We start from the raw sequence: 20,102 nt of genomic DNA on the forward strand, positions 1-20,102 counted from the left end.
AACTTACACCCACACATCCGAGCAAAGACTACGCTCCCTTCCTTTAAATCATCTCTTAAAAAATACCTATTGTCGAAGTATTAATATTTCTTGTAACACTTACTATATTTACAGTACCTGCTTTTATTGTACCATCAAAACCGTTTTATCGGAAATTACTATGTAAATATATAAGTAATTACCATTGCAATAAACATAATTGCCAACTAGACATAATCCTGAAAGCTCTGTCAGGGTGTTTTCGTTGGTCCACAGATCCCCGAGCTCCTCAGTGATGAGGAGTTTGACCGTATCCTGAGCGGTGAGAAGACAGCGTGGAATGCTTTCCGGTTAGTGACAATCAATTTTCTCGGAAATATCAAAGCTGATAATAACAGGAAGCTGGTGGAAAACCTGCTGTCGTCCTATCATAAAATGGGCTGCAATATGTCTTTGAAGATACATTTCCTCCATTCTCATTTGAATTTTTTTTTCTGGCCAGCTGCAGAGCAGCCAGCGATGAACATGATGAGCGTTTCCACCAGGACATCTCAGCGATGGAGAAACGTTACCAGGGGAAATGAAGCCAATCAATGTTAGCAGACTACTGCTGGACAGTAACAAGAGATGCCCCAGAACTTGAATACAAGAGACAAGCAAAAATCGCCAAGTTTACTCAAGATAAGTAAGTGACCATTGAATGTTACTAATATATTGTCTACATATATACAAAGTGTGAAAATTAAGTTTTCGTAGAAACTACAGTATTGCCAATCAATGTTTTTATGGTTGTATTCGTTTTCACCGCCCCAAAATCCATAAAGGGAAAACCATTTTATCTCCGAAGCACAAAATGTTTAGACCAGTGATACTGTCACATGTCATTATGTTACTGAGAGATAAAAACGTTTACACCCGACTTGTCTTTTTTTCTGACACCGAATAAGAAATTTAAATGTAACTACTGTCATATGGAATTTTTAATTTTTTAAAACCTTTTTACATACTTGATATAAGTGGAGAAAGAGTAAACTGTAAAGGTTGCAATATAAAATAAATTTAATCTCACCATAACACATCACGGTAAAAACAAAACTAATATCAAACTACCATGATGACAAAACATCGACTCAACACAGCAACAATTCTGTTTTGCAAAACCTCACCTTAAAGGATGACCTTGACCTTTGACCCAATTTCTCCCAAACCTGACCAACTCTTCCTTGGCAACTAGACGACCCATCAACTTTTTTTTTTTTAAATCCATCAAATGGTATTTTATAGTAGTTTTATTCAAACACATTTACATATGCTCAAAGTGAAACAGACAACACCCTGCAAACTTTTTTTTTTATTTTTATTTTTTTTTTATTGGGCACCCCCCCTACATCCTTGTGTAAGGTGAAGCGCAGAAGCGTTTACAGCGCCCAACAGGGAAGCATGCTAAGTTCATGCTTGCCTTTATGTCTCACGAGTTAAGGGCGTAGAAGCCTGAAGAGTCAAGGGCGTAGAAGCCTGAAGAGTCAGTGGTTTATGTCATGAAGTTATTGGAAGCTCCAACAACTTTCCCTTAATACGAATTCGCAACTTTCGACTTACAACAGGTACCTACTTTACCGCTAGGTGAACAGGGACTAATGGGGGCTAGGAAGTAAGTCCAAACAACTTCCACCGGCCCGGGAATCGAACCCGTGACATCTCGCTTGCGATGCAAGAACGTTACCGCATCTACCACCGGTCCCCCCACCCTGCAAACTGCAGAGATGAATTCTATGTTCATTGCGACACGGAGTGAGTGTAACACTTTAAACGTAGTAACTCATTCAAGGATAGCAAAAACTATAGGTATATCCAATACTGCCATTGGAAAATAAATGTATACAAACAGGACAATCTCAATACTCTCATTCAACAAGAAATGAATATCAACTATAATAGTAATGATCATAAGTAAATAAAAAGATATGTAATTTGTTTTATAAATCAGGCCTAAAAAAATCCTATGGTAACTACAATAACAGATCAATCACCAAATGACGAATGACAATCACCCGACATGTGGGGTTCCATCGAGCTCATCACGTCCTCGTTAACAGTACCAAGGGGAAGCTACACAAGCAAATAGAGGACCCGCTCTACCACACTGATAACAAACCAGCCAAGGCAATAGTCAAAAACAAACTTCATAGTATTAATATTTTTAACATTTTCTATTTTCCAATTCGTCCGTCAATTTTTATGGGATCATTTTGCATATACAGCTAAGTGAAATGTAACGTTGTGGATAAAAGTGGGTGTGTAAAAACCTCTATCTGGCTCGTATACTGTAGTTTCGCAAAATAGGAGAAACAATTATTAAAACTGCATAGTAATTGGGCGTGTGTAACTAGAGTATAGCGGCGCCACATATACACACACCCGCCTGTAAACCAAACTACATGTACACCAGCGCCTGTAAACAAAACTACACGTACACCAGCGCCTGTAAACAAAACTACACGTACACCACCGCCTATAAACAAGACAACACGTACACGAGCGCCTGTAAACCAAACTACATGTACACCAGCGCCTGTAAACAAAACTACACTTACACCACCGCCTGTAAACAAGACAGCACGTACACCACCGCCTGTAAACAAGACAACACGTACACCACCGCCTGTAAACAAGACATCACGTACACCAGCACCTGTAAACATTACAACACGTACACCACCGCCTGTAAACAAAACGTACACCACCGCCTGTAAACAATACCACGTACACCACCGCCTGTAAACAAAACTACACGTACACCACCGCCTGTAAACAAGACAACACGTACACCACCGCCTGTAAACAAAACTACACGTACACCACCGCCTGTAAACAAAACTACGTACACCACCGCCTGTAAACAAGACAACACGTACACCACCGCCTGTAAACAAGACCCGTACACCAATGCCAAAACAAACTACACGTACACCACCGCCTGTAAACAAAACTACACGTACACCAGCGCCTGTAAACATGACAACACGTACACCAGCGCCTGCAAACAAAACTACACGTACACCAGCGCCTGTAAACATCACGTACACCAGCACCTGTAAACAAGACAGCACGTACACCAATGCCTGTAAACAAGACAATACGTACACCAGCACCTGTAAACAAGATGCCACGTACACCAGCTCCTGTAAACAAAACTAAACATACATCAGCGCCTGTAAACAAAACTACACATACATCAGCGCCTGTAAACAAAACTACACGTACACCAGCTCCTGTAAACAAAACTAAACATACATCAGCGCCTGTAAACAAAACTACACATACGTCAGCGCCTGTAAACAAAACTACACGTACACCAGCTCCTGTAAACAAAACTAAACATACATCAGCGCCTGTAAACAAAACGACACGTACACCAGCACCTGTAAACAAGACAACACGAACACCCCTGTTTGTAAACAAGACAACCCGTACAACAGCGCCTGCAAACAAGACAACACGTACACATACGAACATAAGAATGGAGGAAACTGCAGCGGGCCTATTGTCCCATACTGGGCAGTCCCGTTGCTCATATATCCATCCAACCTATGTTTGAAGCTATCCAGCGAGTTTGAATTAATGATGATGTTTGGTAACTTGTTCCAGTCGTCCACTACTCTATTTCCAAACCAGTGTTTACCTGTCTCCCGCCTAAATCTAAATTTGTCTAATTTAAAGCCATTGTTACGAGTTCACTCCTGGTTGGATAGTTTGAGTACCTTTGAGTACACCACCGCCTGTACACAAGACAACACGTACAAATGCGCGTGTACACAAAACATGTATACTAGCGCCTGTAAATGCGATACGTGCAACCAGCGCCTGTAAACAAGGCAACAACAACGTCAAATATGAATATAACTTGAGGAAATAACTATGACAACAATTAAACAAAAATAAGATAAACAGATCACTCAAGACAGGTTATTTAAAATGCAAAGAAATATTAATATTTAAAACGAGAATTATAAAACTACAAAATTAAGATTACCTAAATACAGTATTGTAAAGAGTAGGAATAATCTGAAAAGAAAGTAACACAAATGTGATGTCCATAAATGTGGCGACAACAGAGTTAACAGCAATCAGGTCTGATACAAAACTGAAATAACAGAAGGCAAGAGGACAGAGGTAATCCACCCAATCAACACAGTAAGCTGCTGGGAAACGGCGGGCGTCAGAAGAAGCGTCGCCCGGAGCCAGAGACTAATGAGGGAATGCAGCTGGCTGACAGCGCCCCCTATCACTGAAATGCGCTGCACCAACACGCGCACGCGCACACACACACACATATATAAATGCTGCTTTTATGTACCAGAAAAGTTTTTTTTATCATACATGGACTGGCTCTGTGTCACTTGGCAGCTGTGTCGTCGAAGAATGACAGATAATCACATTAAAACCCCCAAATATTAGTACCGTAGGTAGGATGTGTCGTCTACAGAACTCCGTGCAGGTGTGAAGGCTTTAACTTTTTCCTTTCACGTAAATACGCAGACGTCAATTTACTTTTGTCAATATCTTGCTGGGTTGTCGCCTCTTCCTCCAGCTCCCTGAAATTGTGTTTCGAGTTTAATATGAAGAGTTTGGTTAGAGCAGCACTCTGACAGAGGAGCTGTCAGAGAACACCCTTACTTTCGCGCTAAATAATCCGCTAAGAAAGGAAGAAAGCTAATAAGTTTACAAACAGAGATAACTAATATTTCTAAGTTATGAAACATTTTATAATTACAGAAAATGTTATCTGCTCCTCTACCTCACACAACCACCACACTGACTGCAATGTTGGAGTAAATTGAAGCAGTAAGAATGCTGCAGAATACACACACACACACACACACACACACACACACACACACGTGAGCAAGATTACATCATTCTTCCGAAATACAAATGAAGATGAAAACCCATCTGCCGGAGAACAGAGCCATAACACAGGGTGCAATAGTCAGCTGTAATTGATAAATTGTACTTGGAACGTCCTGGCTCAATTTAGGACCATTTCTGACGTCAAAGATTTTTTTCTTTTAAATGATAGGACAAATATACTGTACATACACAGTGCAACAAGATTTGTCAAGTGTCTCGTTGAATAGAGTTGTTTGTATTAGGAAAAAAACAGCGTGTTATATGTAGTGCCAATAGTCTTGATATAATTTGGATTAACACAATGAGTTTCGTTGATCCCAGCTGGAAACCACACAGGATACACACACACATACCAGTTCTCTGGAGCACACCTCAACCTTCCCAGAAAACACACGAAATTTTCTCTCGAATGCGAAGTTAAATTACTGAGGAGAAGAAAGAAAACCACTCCAAGTTTCTATCAACTGGGTGAGGAGATACGGGAAAACACTAATCTCTACAATTTATGTCACCCACTGAAGCGGTAAAGGAAATCAAGAATTAAAAGGATGCAGAAGCAGCTCTTTACCCTTCCAGTCAAATAGCTTTGTAAAACACAAACATCAGGGACATTTGCGGAGATAAACAAACTAACTCACCAAATAGACGTCAATCAAGAATATATTATTTGAAGGAATTAAAAGAGGTAATGATTTATTTTTTTTAAATTCTCCAAAGTAAGAGTTCTGGGTTGAAGGATGAACTGGTTGGTAATACTTAATTATACGTGATGTTTTGTTTTATCAATACTCCGGAAACACTAGAAATTACGGTTTTGATGGTACAATAAAAGCAGGTACTGTAAATATAGTAAGTGTTACAAGAAATATTAATACTTCGACAATAGATATTTTTTAAGAGATGATTTAAAGGAAGGGAGCATAGTCTTTGCTGGGATGTGTGAGGGTAAGTTGTTCCACACCTTCACACCGTGATATTTTATGGAGGTCAGGGACTGAGAGGAGAGCATGGGGGGTGGTCTTAGTAGCTCTGGGTGCCTTAAATTTATCTCTGATTATTCCGGAACTGGAAATAATTATTGTCAAGCAAGTGATTGATAGATTTGTAAACAAAGAGGGCACAGAAGTAGGTATTAATATCTTCGAATTTTAAAAATTTCAATATAGCAAATTTTTCATTTGTGTGATCTGTTTTTGGAATGGTAGGTGGAAGTCAGTGGTGCTTATGCTGAGGCCCATTTAGGTAGGGTGTGAATTCATATTATGTCTTATAAATTTTCGTGAATAAGGTAGATTTACCGAGGTGTTTCTTTGGTCCTTTTCACTTAGGATTTTATTCTTCAGCCATGACTGAGATTTGGGAACACCTAAAGAGTATCTCATGAAGTCTACCCTACTTAAAGCTAGCTCTAGTAATATCACTTTTGTCCAGCTCTGTGTCTTTAGGGGTAAGTATGTAACAGCACCATTTGTATTATATAAATATTTACCCAAATGTATAATACCAAATTATTCACCAAGTTATTCAACTGATATATATATATATATATATATATATATATATATATATATATATATATATATATATATATATATATATATTATATATATATATATATATATATATATATATATATATATATATATATATGTATATGTATATGTATATATGTGAATTATATTGGGAACTGTGTTTTCTTCTATATATAGCTATATATATATGTATATATATATATATATATATATATATATATATATATATATATATATATATATATATATATATATATATATATATATATATATATATAGTACATAAGTACACACTTTGTTGGTTTTTCTTTATTGTAGAAAAATATAGTTTCACAGCTGTTGGCGTTATGCATGGTTGAGGTTGCAGTTCCTTCGGGGAGGGAGTGAGGGCAGGTTGTGGTCAGCGCATATTAGCGGAACAAGATAGCTGACGCGATTCCTTTATCACATTCGTGAGGCCTGCTTCTCCCTCTCTCCCTTGGTCAGGGACATGAGACTCATATCACTTGCTACCCAATGAACACCTCACTAAGTGTTCTCCTATAAGTGCATGAAGACACTTCCCTTAGCAGAGAAGGTACAATATACTCTCAACAATAAAGAAAAACCAACAAAGTGTATACTTCAACCCTGCCACTTATCAATTCCAGAACTAATATATATATATATATATATATATATATATATATATATATATATATATATATATATATATATATATATATATATATATATATATATATATATATATATATATATATATATATATATATGTAAATCCACAATGAAAACGTGGATAAGATAAATCTTGATAAAATCACACGGAAAAGAAAACAACGGGGTACCTTACTTCAAAATTGAAAGAGAAATAAATGAATCCCTTCCATTCCTTGATATGCTTATCATGAGAAATGGCCAAAACTATAAATTTAAGGTATATAGAAAGCCCACACAGGTAGACAGTTTCATTCACTTTTTATCGAATCACCTTGAGTCTACCAAAATGTCAGTTTTTTCTGCTATGTTCTTAAGATGTCTGCGTATTTGTGACTCTGAATTTATTGACGATGAATTGAAACACATTCGTTCCATTGCACAGAAACTCGGGTACCCTTCTGTGTTTGTTGATCGTTGTTTTAAAAGGGCTAAAAAATCCTTTCATTCCTCTCAAACCAGACAAGTTCCTACACTTAAGAATATTTTGACTCTGCCCTATCGTAATGAATTTGTCCCGTTAGTTCGGTCCCTCAAGCTTCTAAATATTAATGTTGTTTTCAAGTATGACTCAACCATTACCAATATGTTAATAAGGAATAGCCCAAGTTTGAATGTAAATTGAAGTGTTTATTGTATTCCATGTAGCAAATGTAATTGTAATTATGTAGGACAGACAGGAAAAACACTGCAGCTCAGAATCAAACAACATAAGTATAATATCAGAACAGCATTTGAAAGCAGTGCCTTGTTCGTTCATGTTAGGAATAATAATCACCCCATTGCTTGGGAAAAAAGCTAAGAAGTATTTAAATCATCTTGTGTCACAGAAAGACTTCTGGTTGAAGCTAGTTTGATTAAGGAATTAAAATCAATAAACCTTAGTGATGGTCAGTTCAAAACTGATATGTTACATAAATTTATTTGTCAGTGGCCCAAGGTTAAAAATGCTTTGAAAACCTTTGATCTAGATGTATGATAGTTATTTTGTGGAGTCCGCAGTAATGAACAGATAAAACAATACTGCAATGAAAATAACTGACAAGAAATAATAAAACAAACGAAACGAGATACGAATAAACATAAGGCTTAACAGTAAAAATAAACAAACTCACTCTGTCCACGTTCATACACAACCGTATAATTATTAATCTCAGTCATACAGTACGTAAGAATACGACCCACTTAGAGCAGGTAAGAGTAAATGCCCCTCACCCAGAAATACAAACTAATATATTTTTAAAATAAGAAAAAAAAAAGCTCAAATCACATATCGCCAACTCATCCCAAACCAGTCGCAAATCACATTACTGTATACCTCAGTTCCGGTAATTTACGTTCATCAAGGGTTTAGTACTCGACAGATCCTGACATAACTTTACCCCATACGCAAAGAAAACAAATTAATAATAGATAATTAATTACACACAGTCATCCACGTTCATACTATCAATCTGACTGGACCCCACACACAGGAGCGACTGTCAGCCAAAAATATTTCTGCACCCCCTTGGTCTGATGTCCTCTGCAACGATCACTGACTGAGGCCATGCTGATTTGGTAAGGTTGGTATTTATGGTTGTGTGATGCATTGTATAACCAATATGATGTATTTTTATATCACATATAGTTAATACAGAGATATTAACATGAAATCACCCACGTAAATGAGTGTTCATAATTCTTGGTCTCTTGTGTCATATTGTATAACACCATAAAGGTGCATAATTTTTTGTCGACTGTACAGTATATGCTACCTGGAGTATGTGTATAACAAATGGTCTATTATTGCGGTTTATCTACAACTTAAATATTATATGACTCATGTGCCTCCATATTCAACGATGATAAATAACATGATACACATTGCAGTAGGTTGCCGAGCTAAGGAGTAGGCTCAAAGTTTTAATATTCAGTATATTTTCAGTTTAATTCCTTTGAGTTATGAACGTAGCATCTGTAGAACGTCTTGATAACCTCAGCACCAAACGTTGATGCTGCCAATCACTGCAAATATATTAATTTCAATGCCTCTTGACGCGGCTACACCTCTGCCACGCATGAAATACACAAGTTTTCGGGCATGTTGCCGCTTACGAACACAGTAAGAGTGTAGGTACTGACATCCCCTCCTCACCAAAGTCAATGATTTGTCACTTAAATTGCTGTCTGGAATGAGGTAATGTTTGCCATACTTTATAACTGGCCATCAACCACAGTATCAACAACAAATAAAGGGTTCACTTCCCTCTATTTGGCGAGTCTTATAATCCATACATTTATTACTTTTTGCCAGATTTTTATATTGATTTTCTGACAAACAGACCTGTGGCGTTATATGACTCGTACGAAATGACTTTCGTACGAAGTCGTTGTGGATAAGAAAATGGGTAAAATTTTAGTTTCGGTCATCCCTGGAATCTTAGAAATTTTATCTTTGCAATCAATAGTTTTGACAATTCTAAGACACTTTTATTCTATGACATTTCCCTCGCAAATGACCTGACCTAACCTCCTAAAGAGGGGGCCTCCGCCCCCTTCCCCCCTGCATATCTAAGTCGTGGCTACCGCCTCCCTCATTTACTTCTTTAAACTAAGTTCAGTTGCGTGCGCATCTATTATTATGTCATTGAAAAATATACTATAATACTCCTTTTAATAGAATTCACTTCGAGATGCCATAATATTGACAATGACATGTTATTGTCCATATTATGGATTTACTCCTGTGAAGGGGCAAGTAGGCCTCTGATTTTAGCACACAAACTATCGGACATTGGCAGGACTCGGGTGATCGTTTCTAATAAAATAAGACAACGTTTAATTGAAAAAAATGGTATATTCACAGAAATGATGGCGCAGCGCAGGGGAAAAAAAGGCTCATATACGCACTGGGAGGTTGTCGACTGTGTTAAAATATGAATAAATCCAGACTAGTGAATTTTTTTTCGCTAGTTTTCTTGCTGTTTTAGATGATTCGGACATTTATCTTTGGAGCAAATATATATATTTTTTTTAGTTATTCCCACCCGAAAGGTTTAGGTTAGGTTGAATAGGTTATGGTAAATTTTCAGTATTACACTGGCAGTGATTTCATCCCACTGGCTAAGGAACACGGCGTCATTAGTTTTAATCTTTTTTCCTATGAAGAATATATTTTTTCGCTAGTTTTCTTGGTGTTTTAGATGATTATTATATTTATTTTTGCTGAAAATCACTCGTTTTCAGCCCCCCCCCCCGGCAAAAAAAAAACGCATTCCCAACGTGGCCTCCTATATTGTTGAGGACGAAGAGGGGTGGGAATAACTAAACAAAAACAAAGTGATTTGCCCCAAAGATAAATGTCAGAATCATCTAACACAGCACGAAATCTAGAAAAAAAAATATATTTTTCACGTGAAAAAAGGTGAAGAGTGGTTAACGAAAAATGACCCTGAGGTTAGATAGTGACCTTCTTTTAAACCAGTTAAGCTACATAATAACCATGTTAGGGCGGTACCGGTACTCACTTGGTGTTAAAGAAGCACTACCTCACTGTCACTTGGAAATCAACATGTCGGATGTCCTGTCGGAGTCCACTTCCTCATGTATCATGACGGTCGTTGATCAGTAAAATCACTTGAGGACTCTTCCATGATTCACAGGCACACTCAAAACCAATACAGTCTCTAGGTATCGTATGCTAAGGTAGTACTTGTAACCAGTTATTGTTACACAAACTTTCATCACGTTAGCCGATGCTCCCAATGGTCCCGGACTACTGATAATGCAGGCTATGGTTTGCGCATGTGCAGATGCAGCGGTCTTTTTCAAATATCTTGTCTCTGATTCGCCCAATTTCTTCTTGCCAACCAATCAAAAGCTGTTATCGCCAACCAATCACAACTGAGCAAAAATTTTGCATAAAAATAATTTATGAAATACTTTCGAAGTCCTAAAGTATTTTTAACTGTACCACAAGTAAGTGATGTAAAGTGCAATCATCATTTTACTTAAACTTAGTTAAAGGAAGCGGCACACTGGGGACTTTCCTCCAAACATGTTTGGCAAACACGGTCAGGCCAGCAAAACAAATGGACGTTTTTCGTCACACTGGCATGTTTTGTTGGCTCGTTGGCCCAACACAACGAAATCAACAACGAAGCGTCTAGACGAGGTTCGCCATGGGTCCCGTTACTACAGTTGAGGTCTTGCAGGATTGTGCTATAGTTCTTCAATTGCTGAAGCAAGTGAGGCGTCTGTACAAGAAAATGGGTGCTTCGTGAAGTTTCCTTAGAAGTGGCGGTGGTTGGCTGGTCAAAGAAGACTTTGAATAATGATTTAATAATATTAAAAAAGTTTTAACGTGACGAATAAATAGAAATATGTCACAGTTTATTTATTATATTTTAAATTATTATTGTTTCATGATTTATTTAAATTTTTACTTGAAATTATATGAAGCTCATTTGAGCCATATTCCAGCCAGCAAAGATCCCCGCCAAGCCGTTGTCCATTTCTCGCAATAGCAGCTTTAAGATACATTTTCAATGATATATCACAAAATAAATATAACTGATAAGGTAAATTGGATTCTTTATATAAAAAGTAAAGTTATTTCATTACACAGACAAGCGATTATTTCCTTTAAACGTTGCCGTTTATCACCAGGCCTCTAAGAACACATTCCCACACATGCTTTATGACTGAACAGTGAAAGTGAGAACTATATCCCCATTATGTGTCATACTTGAGCATTCTTTGAAACTTAATTTCTTCAAATAGAACTTGCGGTAGATTCGGTAGTGTAACAGTCACTTGTGGGAGGGGGTAAGGAATTTATGAATGAGCACTGCGATTCCTGTTGTCTCGGTAAGGTTGCCAAAGTACCTCGTACGATGCGTCATATTTTCTTAACAAAATTAACGTCCACGTGGTGAAGTGCAGGTGGGGCCCATAAGCATGGCTCCACACAAGGAGGCAGCATGGCCGGCACTGTACTCGACCGCATTCACTTCCCCATGTTGTAAACTTAAGTACCCATTTACAGCTGAGTGAACTGGGAGAGCCCGGGAATCGAACAACCGACCGCTAAAACAGGACTCAGGCACAGATTCAGTAGTGAATATCGGTGGGGTAAAAATACGCGAAAAACCTGCCTAACCTTGAAAACACGTTGAGTGGTTTGCTATTCTAATTGGGATTCGAGGAACACCCATAACACACGGAAGACATCTTACAACTAACATTTTCAAATACAAAATCTTGCGCATGCGCAGGTGTATCATGTGACAGCTTGACTTCTTCAGATTGGCAAGACATAATCATATGACGTGGGTAAAAGGTCAACACTCTATCCCACGAACTTGTTGGAAATACTTAAATTTTTCCAATTTGTACATTCTTAAGTCAATAAGAAAAGGTAAGATGACTCGAAAAATTCTAATTTATGAAGAAAAAGCTTTAAAATATTTTTCCTTCTATCTCCCATTTCAAAAATAAATGTAAAGTTCCGTGAATGCAGTCACGGTTAAGTCCTGTCGCTTCTCCTGCTGTTCCACGAACCCCAAGATTCAGACTCGTGAACCCGAGGCAGTAGACACTGATGGTTTAATTTCTTCATCAATGCTTCGGATTCACGATTTTGAATCTCGAGGTTCATGGAACAGCAGGAGAGGCGACTGTACACTACCGTGTCTTGACCTTAAGCATGAGTATATCTATGATATGACAAGTAAGTGATTTAATAGCATTTAATGTATTGTCTATTGGTTGTTGTTATCCAGTAATTATTGTGTAATCTAGTGTTTAATGTATAGTTTAGTGTTTAATGTGTTATCTTGTGTTTAATGTGTTATGTTGTGTTTGATGTGTTATCTTGTGTGCAATGGCCCCTGTCTCATCAACAGAATCATTATATAAATGGGTTCTTTACATTTGATTTATATTCAAATTCACCCCTTGTAACTTTCCACTGGCTATGAGTTGTCATGTTCATATCACGTGATTGGTGGCCTCCTAGGGTGCGGCCCTTTGACTGTATGTCAGCACATTGGTCAGCTGGGGTATAAGCCGGCATTCACGCTAGTCAGACTCATACACTTACATCGAACAGACGTTGATTACAATGCCTATTTACATAGCCGCCGTCCTCTCTCTTCACGCTCATAAATAGTGGAAGTTACGGTTGATCTACACTCAGGAATTATACAAACAATACTTTTTAATAAAAGAAGAAACTTCAATTGGGTTTCGTTACTAAAACCCAATATAATATAAATGTACCAACCAGGTTAGCTTTGAATTAACCAGCCGGTTCATGTGTTTAATGTGTTATCTTGTGTTTAATGTGTTATCTTGTGTTTAATGTGTTATCATGTGTTTAATGTGTTATCTTGTGTTTAATGTGTTATCTTGTGTTTAATGTGTTATCTTGTGTTTCATGTGTTATCTTGTGTTTAATGTGTTATCTTGTGTTTAATGTGTTATCTTGTGTTTCATGTGTTATCTTGTGTTTAATGTGTTATCTTGTGTTTCATGCGTTATCTTGTGTTTCATGTGTTATCTTGTGTTTAATGTGTTATCTTGTGTTTAATGTGTTATCTTGTGTTTCATGTGTTATCTTGTGTTTAATGTGTTATCTTGTGTTTAATGTGTTATCTTGTGTTTAATGTGTTATCTTGTGTTTTATGTGTTATCTTGTGTTTAATGTGTTATCTTGTGTTTAATGTGTTATCTTGTGTTTTATGTGTTATCTTGTGTTTAATGTGTTATCTTGTGTTTAATGTGTTATCTTGTGTTTAATGTGTTATCTTGTGTTTAATGTGTTATCTTGTGTTTAATGTGTTATCTTGTGTTTAATGTGTTATCTTGTGTTTAATGTGTTATCTTGTGTTTAATGTGTTATCATGTGTTTAATGTGTTATCTTGTGTTTCATGTGTTATCTTGTGTTTAATGTGTTATCTTGTGTTTCATGTGTTATCTTGTGTTTCATGTGTTATCTTGTGTTTAATGTGTTATCTTGTGTTTAATGTGTTATCTTGTGTTTAATGTGTTATCTTGTGTTTCATGTGTTATCTTGTGTTTCATGTTTTATCTTGTGTTTAATGTGTTATCTTGTGTTTAATGTGTTATCTTGTGTTTCATGTGTTATCTTGTGTTTTATGTGTTATCTTGTGTTTAATGTGTTATCTTGTGTTTAATGTGTTATCTTGTGTTTTATGTGTTATCTTGTGTATATATGAGTGGAACACAGAACCGAAGGACAAACATCGGTATGCACGGAAACAATACGTATGATGTCTTTTAAGAATATTATTTAAATCTACACTAACTCTGCTTCAATCTGCTACTCGAGTCTCTTCAATATCTTCATAATATAAATAAAAATACTAAGTCAAGATGATGAAACAATAACGAATCCACAATAATAAAAAATACCTTTAAAAAGATACTAGAAAATGTTTCTTTTATTCCGACGATTCTAATGAAAACTGAAACCTATAAAAATTGAAGAACATATCATTTTTTTTCTACTTTTTTGGGAAATTGAATAGGAAGTGAATTAACAAAATGCAAGTAATCTTGTTTAAGGGATAGCTTGTAGCGATATACTTCTCATTCTCTGTCTTAATATCACGAAGGATGAATAGACACGCTCATTGGTCGAGATCGTGAGGAAATATTATTCATTGTGTATTCATTTGACAGTATGGACAGTATACGAGAGTGAGAGAGACAGAGGGAGATATGAACAGTATGGGAGAGACAGAGTGAGATATGAACAGTATGGGAGAGGCAGAGGGCGAGTATGAACAGTGTGGGAGAGGCAGAGGGCGAGTATGAACAGTGTGGGAGAGGCAGAGGGCGAGTATGAACAGTGTGGGAGAGACAGAGGGAGAGTATGAACAGTATGGGAGAGGCAGAGGCGAGTATGAACGAGAGTGTGGGAAGGCAGAGGGCGAGTATGAACAGTGTTGGAAGGCAGAGGAGCAGTATGAACAGTGTGGGAGAGACAGAGGAGAGTATAGCGAACAGTATGGGAGGCAGAGGAGAGTATGAACAGTATGGGAGAGACAGAAGGAGAGTATGAACAGTGTGGGAGAGGCAGAGGGAGAGTATGAACAGTATGGGAGAGGCAGAGGGAGAGTATGAACAGTGTGGGAGAGACAGAAGGAGAGTATGAACAGTATGGGAGAGGCAGAGGGAGAGTATGAACAGTGTGGGAGAGGCAGAGGGAGAGTATGAACAGTGTGGGCTGGGAGAGGCAGAGGGAGAGTATGAACAGTATGGGAGAGGCAGAGGCAGAGTATGAACAGTGTGGGAGACAGAAGAGGAGAGCATGAACAGTATGGGAGAGGCAGAGGAGAGTATGAACAGTATGGGAGAGGCAGAGGCAGAGTATGAACAGTATGGGAGAGGCAGAGGTATGAACAGTATGGGAGAAGGCAGAGGCAGAGTATGAACAGTATGGGAGGCAGAGGGCGAGAGTATGAACAGTGTGGGAGAGGCAGAGGAGAGTATGAACAGTGTGGGAGAGGCAGAGGGCGAGTATATGAACAGTATGGGAGGCAGAGGGCAGTATGAGAGCAGTATGGGAGAGGCACAGGGCAGTATGAACAGTGTGGGAGGCAGAGGAGAGTATGAACAGTGTGGGAGGCAGAGGGAGAGTATGAACAGTGTGGGAGGCAGAGGGAGTATAGACAGTATGGGAGGCAGAGGGGCGAGTATAAATGGTGTGGGAGGCAGAGGAGGTATGAACAGTGTGGGAGGCAGAGTATGAACAGTATGGGAGAGGCAGAGGAAGTATGAACAGTATGGGAGAGACAGAAGGAAGTATGAACAGTGGGGAGGAGATGCAGAGGGTGAGTATAGCAGACAGTGTGGGAGAGGCAGAGGGAGTATGAACAGTGTGGGAGGCAGAGGGAGAGTATGAACAGTGTGGGAGGAGCCCAGGGGCGAGTATGAACAGTGTGGGAGAGGCAGACGGAGAGTATGAGCAGTGTGGGAGGCAGAGGGAGAGCATATGAACAGTATGGGAGGCAGAGGAGAGTATGAACAGTGTGGGAGAGGCAGAGGGCGAGTATGAACAGTATAGGAGAGGCAGAGGGAGAGTATGAACAGTATGGGAGAGACAGAAGGAGAGTATGAACAGTGTGGGAGAGGCAGAGGGAGAGTATGAACAGTATGAAAGAGTGAAAGAGGCAGAGGGAGAGTATGAACAGCATAAAATGAGAGAGGCAGAGTCCATTCCATAACAAATAAGTAACGTAGAGTATATGGGGTAAAATTACACTAATACTTACATCATTAGCAGATTAGAAACACTTCTGATAAATTTTGAATAAATGAAAAAAATAATTAAAACTACGGTTTATATCAAATAACACTACTTTATACATATGCATAATGTAAGTTGGGGACAAGTCCGCTTATTACACTCAATGTTGTGAAGCCACCCTCTTTATCAGAAGTGTTTCTAATCTGCTGATGATGTAAATATTAGTGTAATTTTACCCCATACACTCTACGTTACTTAATTTTTAAGGACTGGACTAATTATCATAACGTGTTTCAATTCTGTATCTTTTGTAGAGATGTATAGAATAACAAGATAAATACTGTAGGGTATATCCGGTCATAATGATTATTATTTAATTCTCTCTCTCTCTTTAACTAAAGTTTCTCCTGACTTCACTTCCTTTATCTGATTCTATTTATTTATGAATATGTCGCTCTGTATACATTTCCATCAATATATTGCCTCAATTATATATTCGCTATCATAATAGTGTATTTCCTAACCTCACATATTGGGAAGTGTATGACAAGTTCTGGCTCATTGGCCTCACATCAAAATGGAATGGTCGGATACAGATTCGAACTGCTACTTCTTTGAAACAGCTCCTTACGTATTCCAAACAATATTTTGTAGATGCCTTACTCTAGACCATTTTTTTTTTATGAAAAGGCTATCAGAAAATTAACAGCAAGCATTTGATCAAGTTCATGTTGATGGTGTGGAACAGTTCATCCATTTTAACATACTCATATAAATGACACAGCCAGTGTTCAGACGTAATGAGCAAGGCTGATGTGTGATAACCGTGAAAGGAACATGCTTTATAGTATAGATAGGTCATATTTTACACAGATGTTAATTATTCTAGCATCCTTTATTAGAATACAATTTTATATGCATTTTTTTACAGTCATGTTATATTCAAAGACCTAATTATAACGAATGCCAACCTATATGACCTGTAGCAAATTATCCACCAATCACGACGTTACCATTTGGTGACAGGGGCTACCACGGGGGATGTAGGAACACATTTCAGCAACTGTACATATTATGAAATATATGAATATGTCGCAAATTTATCCTTTTGATATAGACTTTCTTAATGTATCAAATTTGTGAATATGAATTTTCCTCTCTCAACTGGTCTGAAAAATAGTGAAGTCTCTCTCACACACACACACACACATACAAAAACACGCACACACACTCACACACACACATGTAACAGCACCTTTGCTTTATATATATATATATATATATATATATATATATATATATATATATATATATATATATATATATATATATATATATATATATATATATATACACCCAAATGACTAACACCAAGTTATTCGCCAAGTGATTCATCATGTTATTTACGAGATCACTTAGCTTTCATCTTTCTCAAGGGTCGAGCCAGGGTCAGCTGATTTGGCAAACACTGGCTCGCTTTGCCATAAACAGATGAATTGTACCGGGAATTTTCCCTCCATACACCCATTATCCTGTCACTTTATATAACTTGCTGACAAAACCCATGACCCTTCAGGCTTTTACGCCCTTAATGCATGAGTCATGAAGGCAAGCATGAACTACTCATGCTTCCCAGTTGGGCGCTGTAAACTCTTTTGCCCTTCACCTTGCACACGATTCAAGGGGGGCATAATAAACTAGCCCCCTCGCCTGGCAAAATCTAAAAATTCAAATTCTCCCACACGCTCATGGAGTGGCATTTACCTCAAAGTGTTATCTCAAAGTGTTATTTACAAAACTTCCCTGGAGAGAATACACAAGATATTCTCTCAGATTGTACCTGTGTATATACTTGCAAGTCAACAATAAAACAGAAAACGCCAAGAAGTGTTTACATCAAGCCCAGCCACTTAAGAATTCGAGAACTTAATTAAAATAATTAGTGTGATACCAAAGCAGCTATCACACACACACACACACACACACACACACACACACACACACACTAAGCTCCTCGGCGTCACTGTAGATAACAAACTAAATTGGAGAACACACGTCAATAAAGTTGTCAATCCTCCAGTTTCCATCTCCACCTCCTCTGCCGACTCAAGTCCCTCGTAGTTCCTGCGCCCGAGCTCCTCAGTGTTTACTCAACATTCATACTTCTCAAGCTTACCTATACCTCCCCTACCTGGTCTTCCTCCCTAAATGCCACACAACGTAAACACCTAGAAAAAGTGCAAAAGAGGGCATGCAAGATTATTCTCTCCCCTTCCTACTCCACATATCAAGAAGCGCTCAACACACTGACCTTCTCGGCTCTCACTGACCATCACCACGATCTCATCTGCAAATTTGGTGAGAAGCTTCTGCACCATCCTCGATACCGGCTCCTACTTTCCACCTGAGATCCCATGTCTGCGAATTGCAGTTCGACACCGCAACCGCATCCAGCCCATACGAGCACGTACTGATCGTTATAAGAACAGCCCAGTCCCAACCATTGTAAAAATTATCAACAACTCGTAATCAACCAGTGTATTCACTAACAGACAATCTTAACCTTTTTACACTGTTACTATGTTGAAATATCCTGTAGTATAACCTTCTCCCCACCTACTTATTATATATCATATTTGTATCACTTATGTTACTTGTATATTATTTGTAAATCAAGAGACCCATTCCCCAATTATGTAATTGTATATTTTCAGCCTTCCGGCTGCCATGATCTTTCAAAAAACCATTAATTATTATTATTATTACACACACACACACACACACACACACATACACACACGTATAGCTATGTCATATTTTGTACAGTCCATTCCAAGGATAGAACATAAAAAGCGTGCAATATACACAAACTTCCACACACAGAGAGATGTACCCTGTCCTAATAAAATATTACATCACTTTCCCGATGTTGTACAAACATTTGACTTATTGTCAGCCAGTCACACACATGCAGGCAACAATAAAATTTGGTGTCATTGGCTTGCATCAACCAATCAAAACACGCTTGTTATAACAGTTGGTCAATTCAGTGAATGTCCCAAACAAATATACAGTATATCAAAACGTAATAACTGGCAGCTTTTGACGAATCACATATGTGTTGACATTGCTGCTGAGTTTCCCGTACCATCACCGCATCTCAGGTATTAGGTCTACTACGTACAGTACATAGCAAAGAGTTTACCTCCAGGAAGATGTGGATTTTATTGTCAAATTACTTTGTTTTGCCCACTAATTAAAAAATGCACAAACAGCAATAACAATTTGCTATATCCGTATAAACTGACAGAGTACCTTGTGAGGGGAGGGGGGGGGGGAGAAGTTGCCAGGATAGAGTTACTAACATGAACAATAGAGTAACAAGATAAGGGAGAACTCCCACATAATTACACCACAAATTAACGAGGATAATGTGGAGACGAGAGAGATCCCTGTCCCCACCCACCCCCCACTCCCAGAATGGAGAACACTGCAGGAGGAGGAGGAAGCTCTTTGTATCCCGGGGACCTACAATAAGAACAACGACAACAACAACAACAACAACAACAACAACCAAACAAAACCCAGTGATATTCTCAGTTATGATCAACAAAGTCAGAGGAGTGGAGCAGCCTCACCTTATTGCGAATATCTTGGCCAGACGATTGTGTTACCTTACTTTACGAATTGAACCTCCTATTCATAC

At 38.1% G+C, this 20,102-nt stretch overlaps 1 protein-coding gene across 1 annotated transcript in view; it reads left to right on the top strand.

Annotated features, from left to right (window-relative positions):
• The first annotated feature begins 572 nt into the window (after positions 1-572).
• LOC121877288 (mucin-5AC-like) overlaps positions 573-20,102 on the top strand; it is a 104,829-nt gene continuing 85,299 nt past the window's right edge. Inside the window, exons 1-4 of the mRNA XM_042382966.1 lie at positions 573-664; positions 2,076-2,142; positions 2,377-2,659; positions 3,069-3,433. Coding sequence (XP_042238900.1) covers positions 573-664; positions 2,076-2,142; positions 2,377-2,659; positions 3,069-3,433 — 807 coding nt within the window. The remainder of the gene's footprint in view (positions 665-2,075; positions 2,143-2,376; positions 2,660-3,068; positions 3,434-20,102) is intronic.

The sequence above is a fragment of the Homarus americanus genome, unplaced genomic scaffold (genome assembly GCF_018991925.1).
Source record: "Homarus americanus isolate GMGI-L3 unplaced genomic scaffold, GMGI_Hamer_2.0 scaffold367, whole genome shotgun sequence".
Lineage (NCBI taxonomy): Eukaryota > Metazoa > Arthropoda > Malacostraca > Decapoda > Nephropidae > Homarus > Homarus americanus.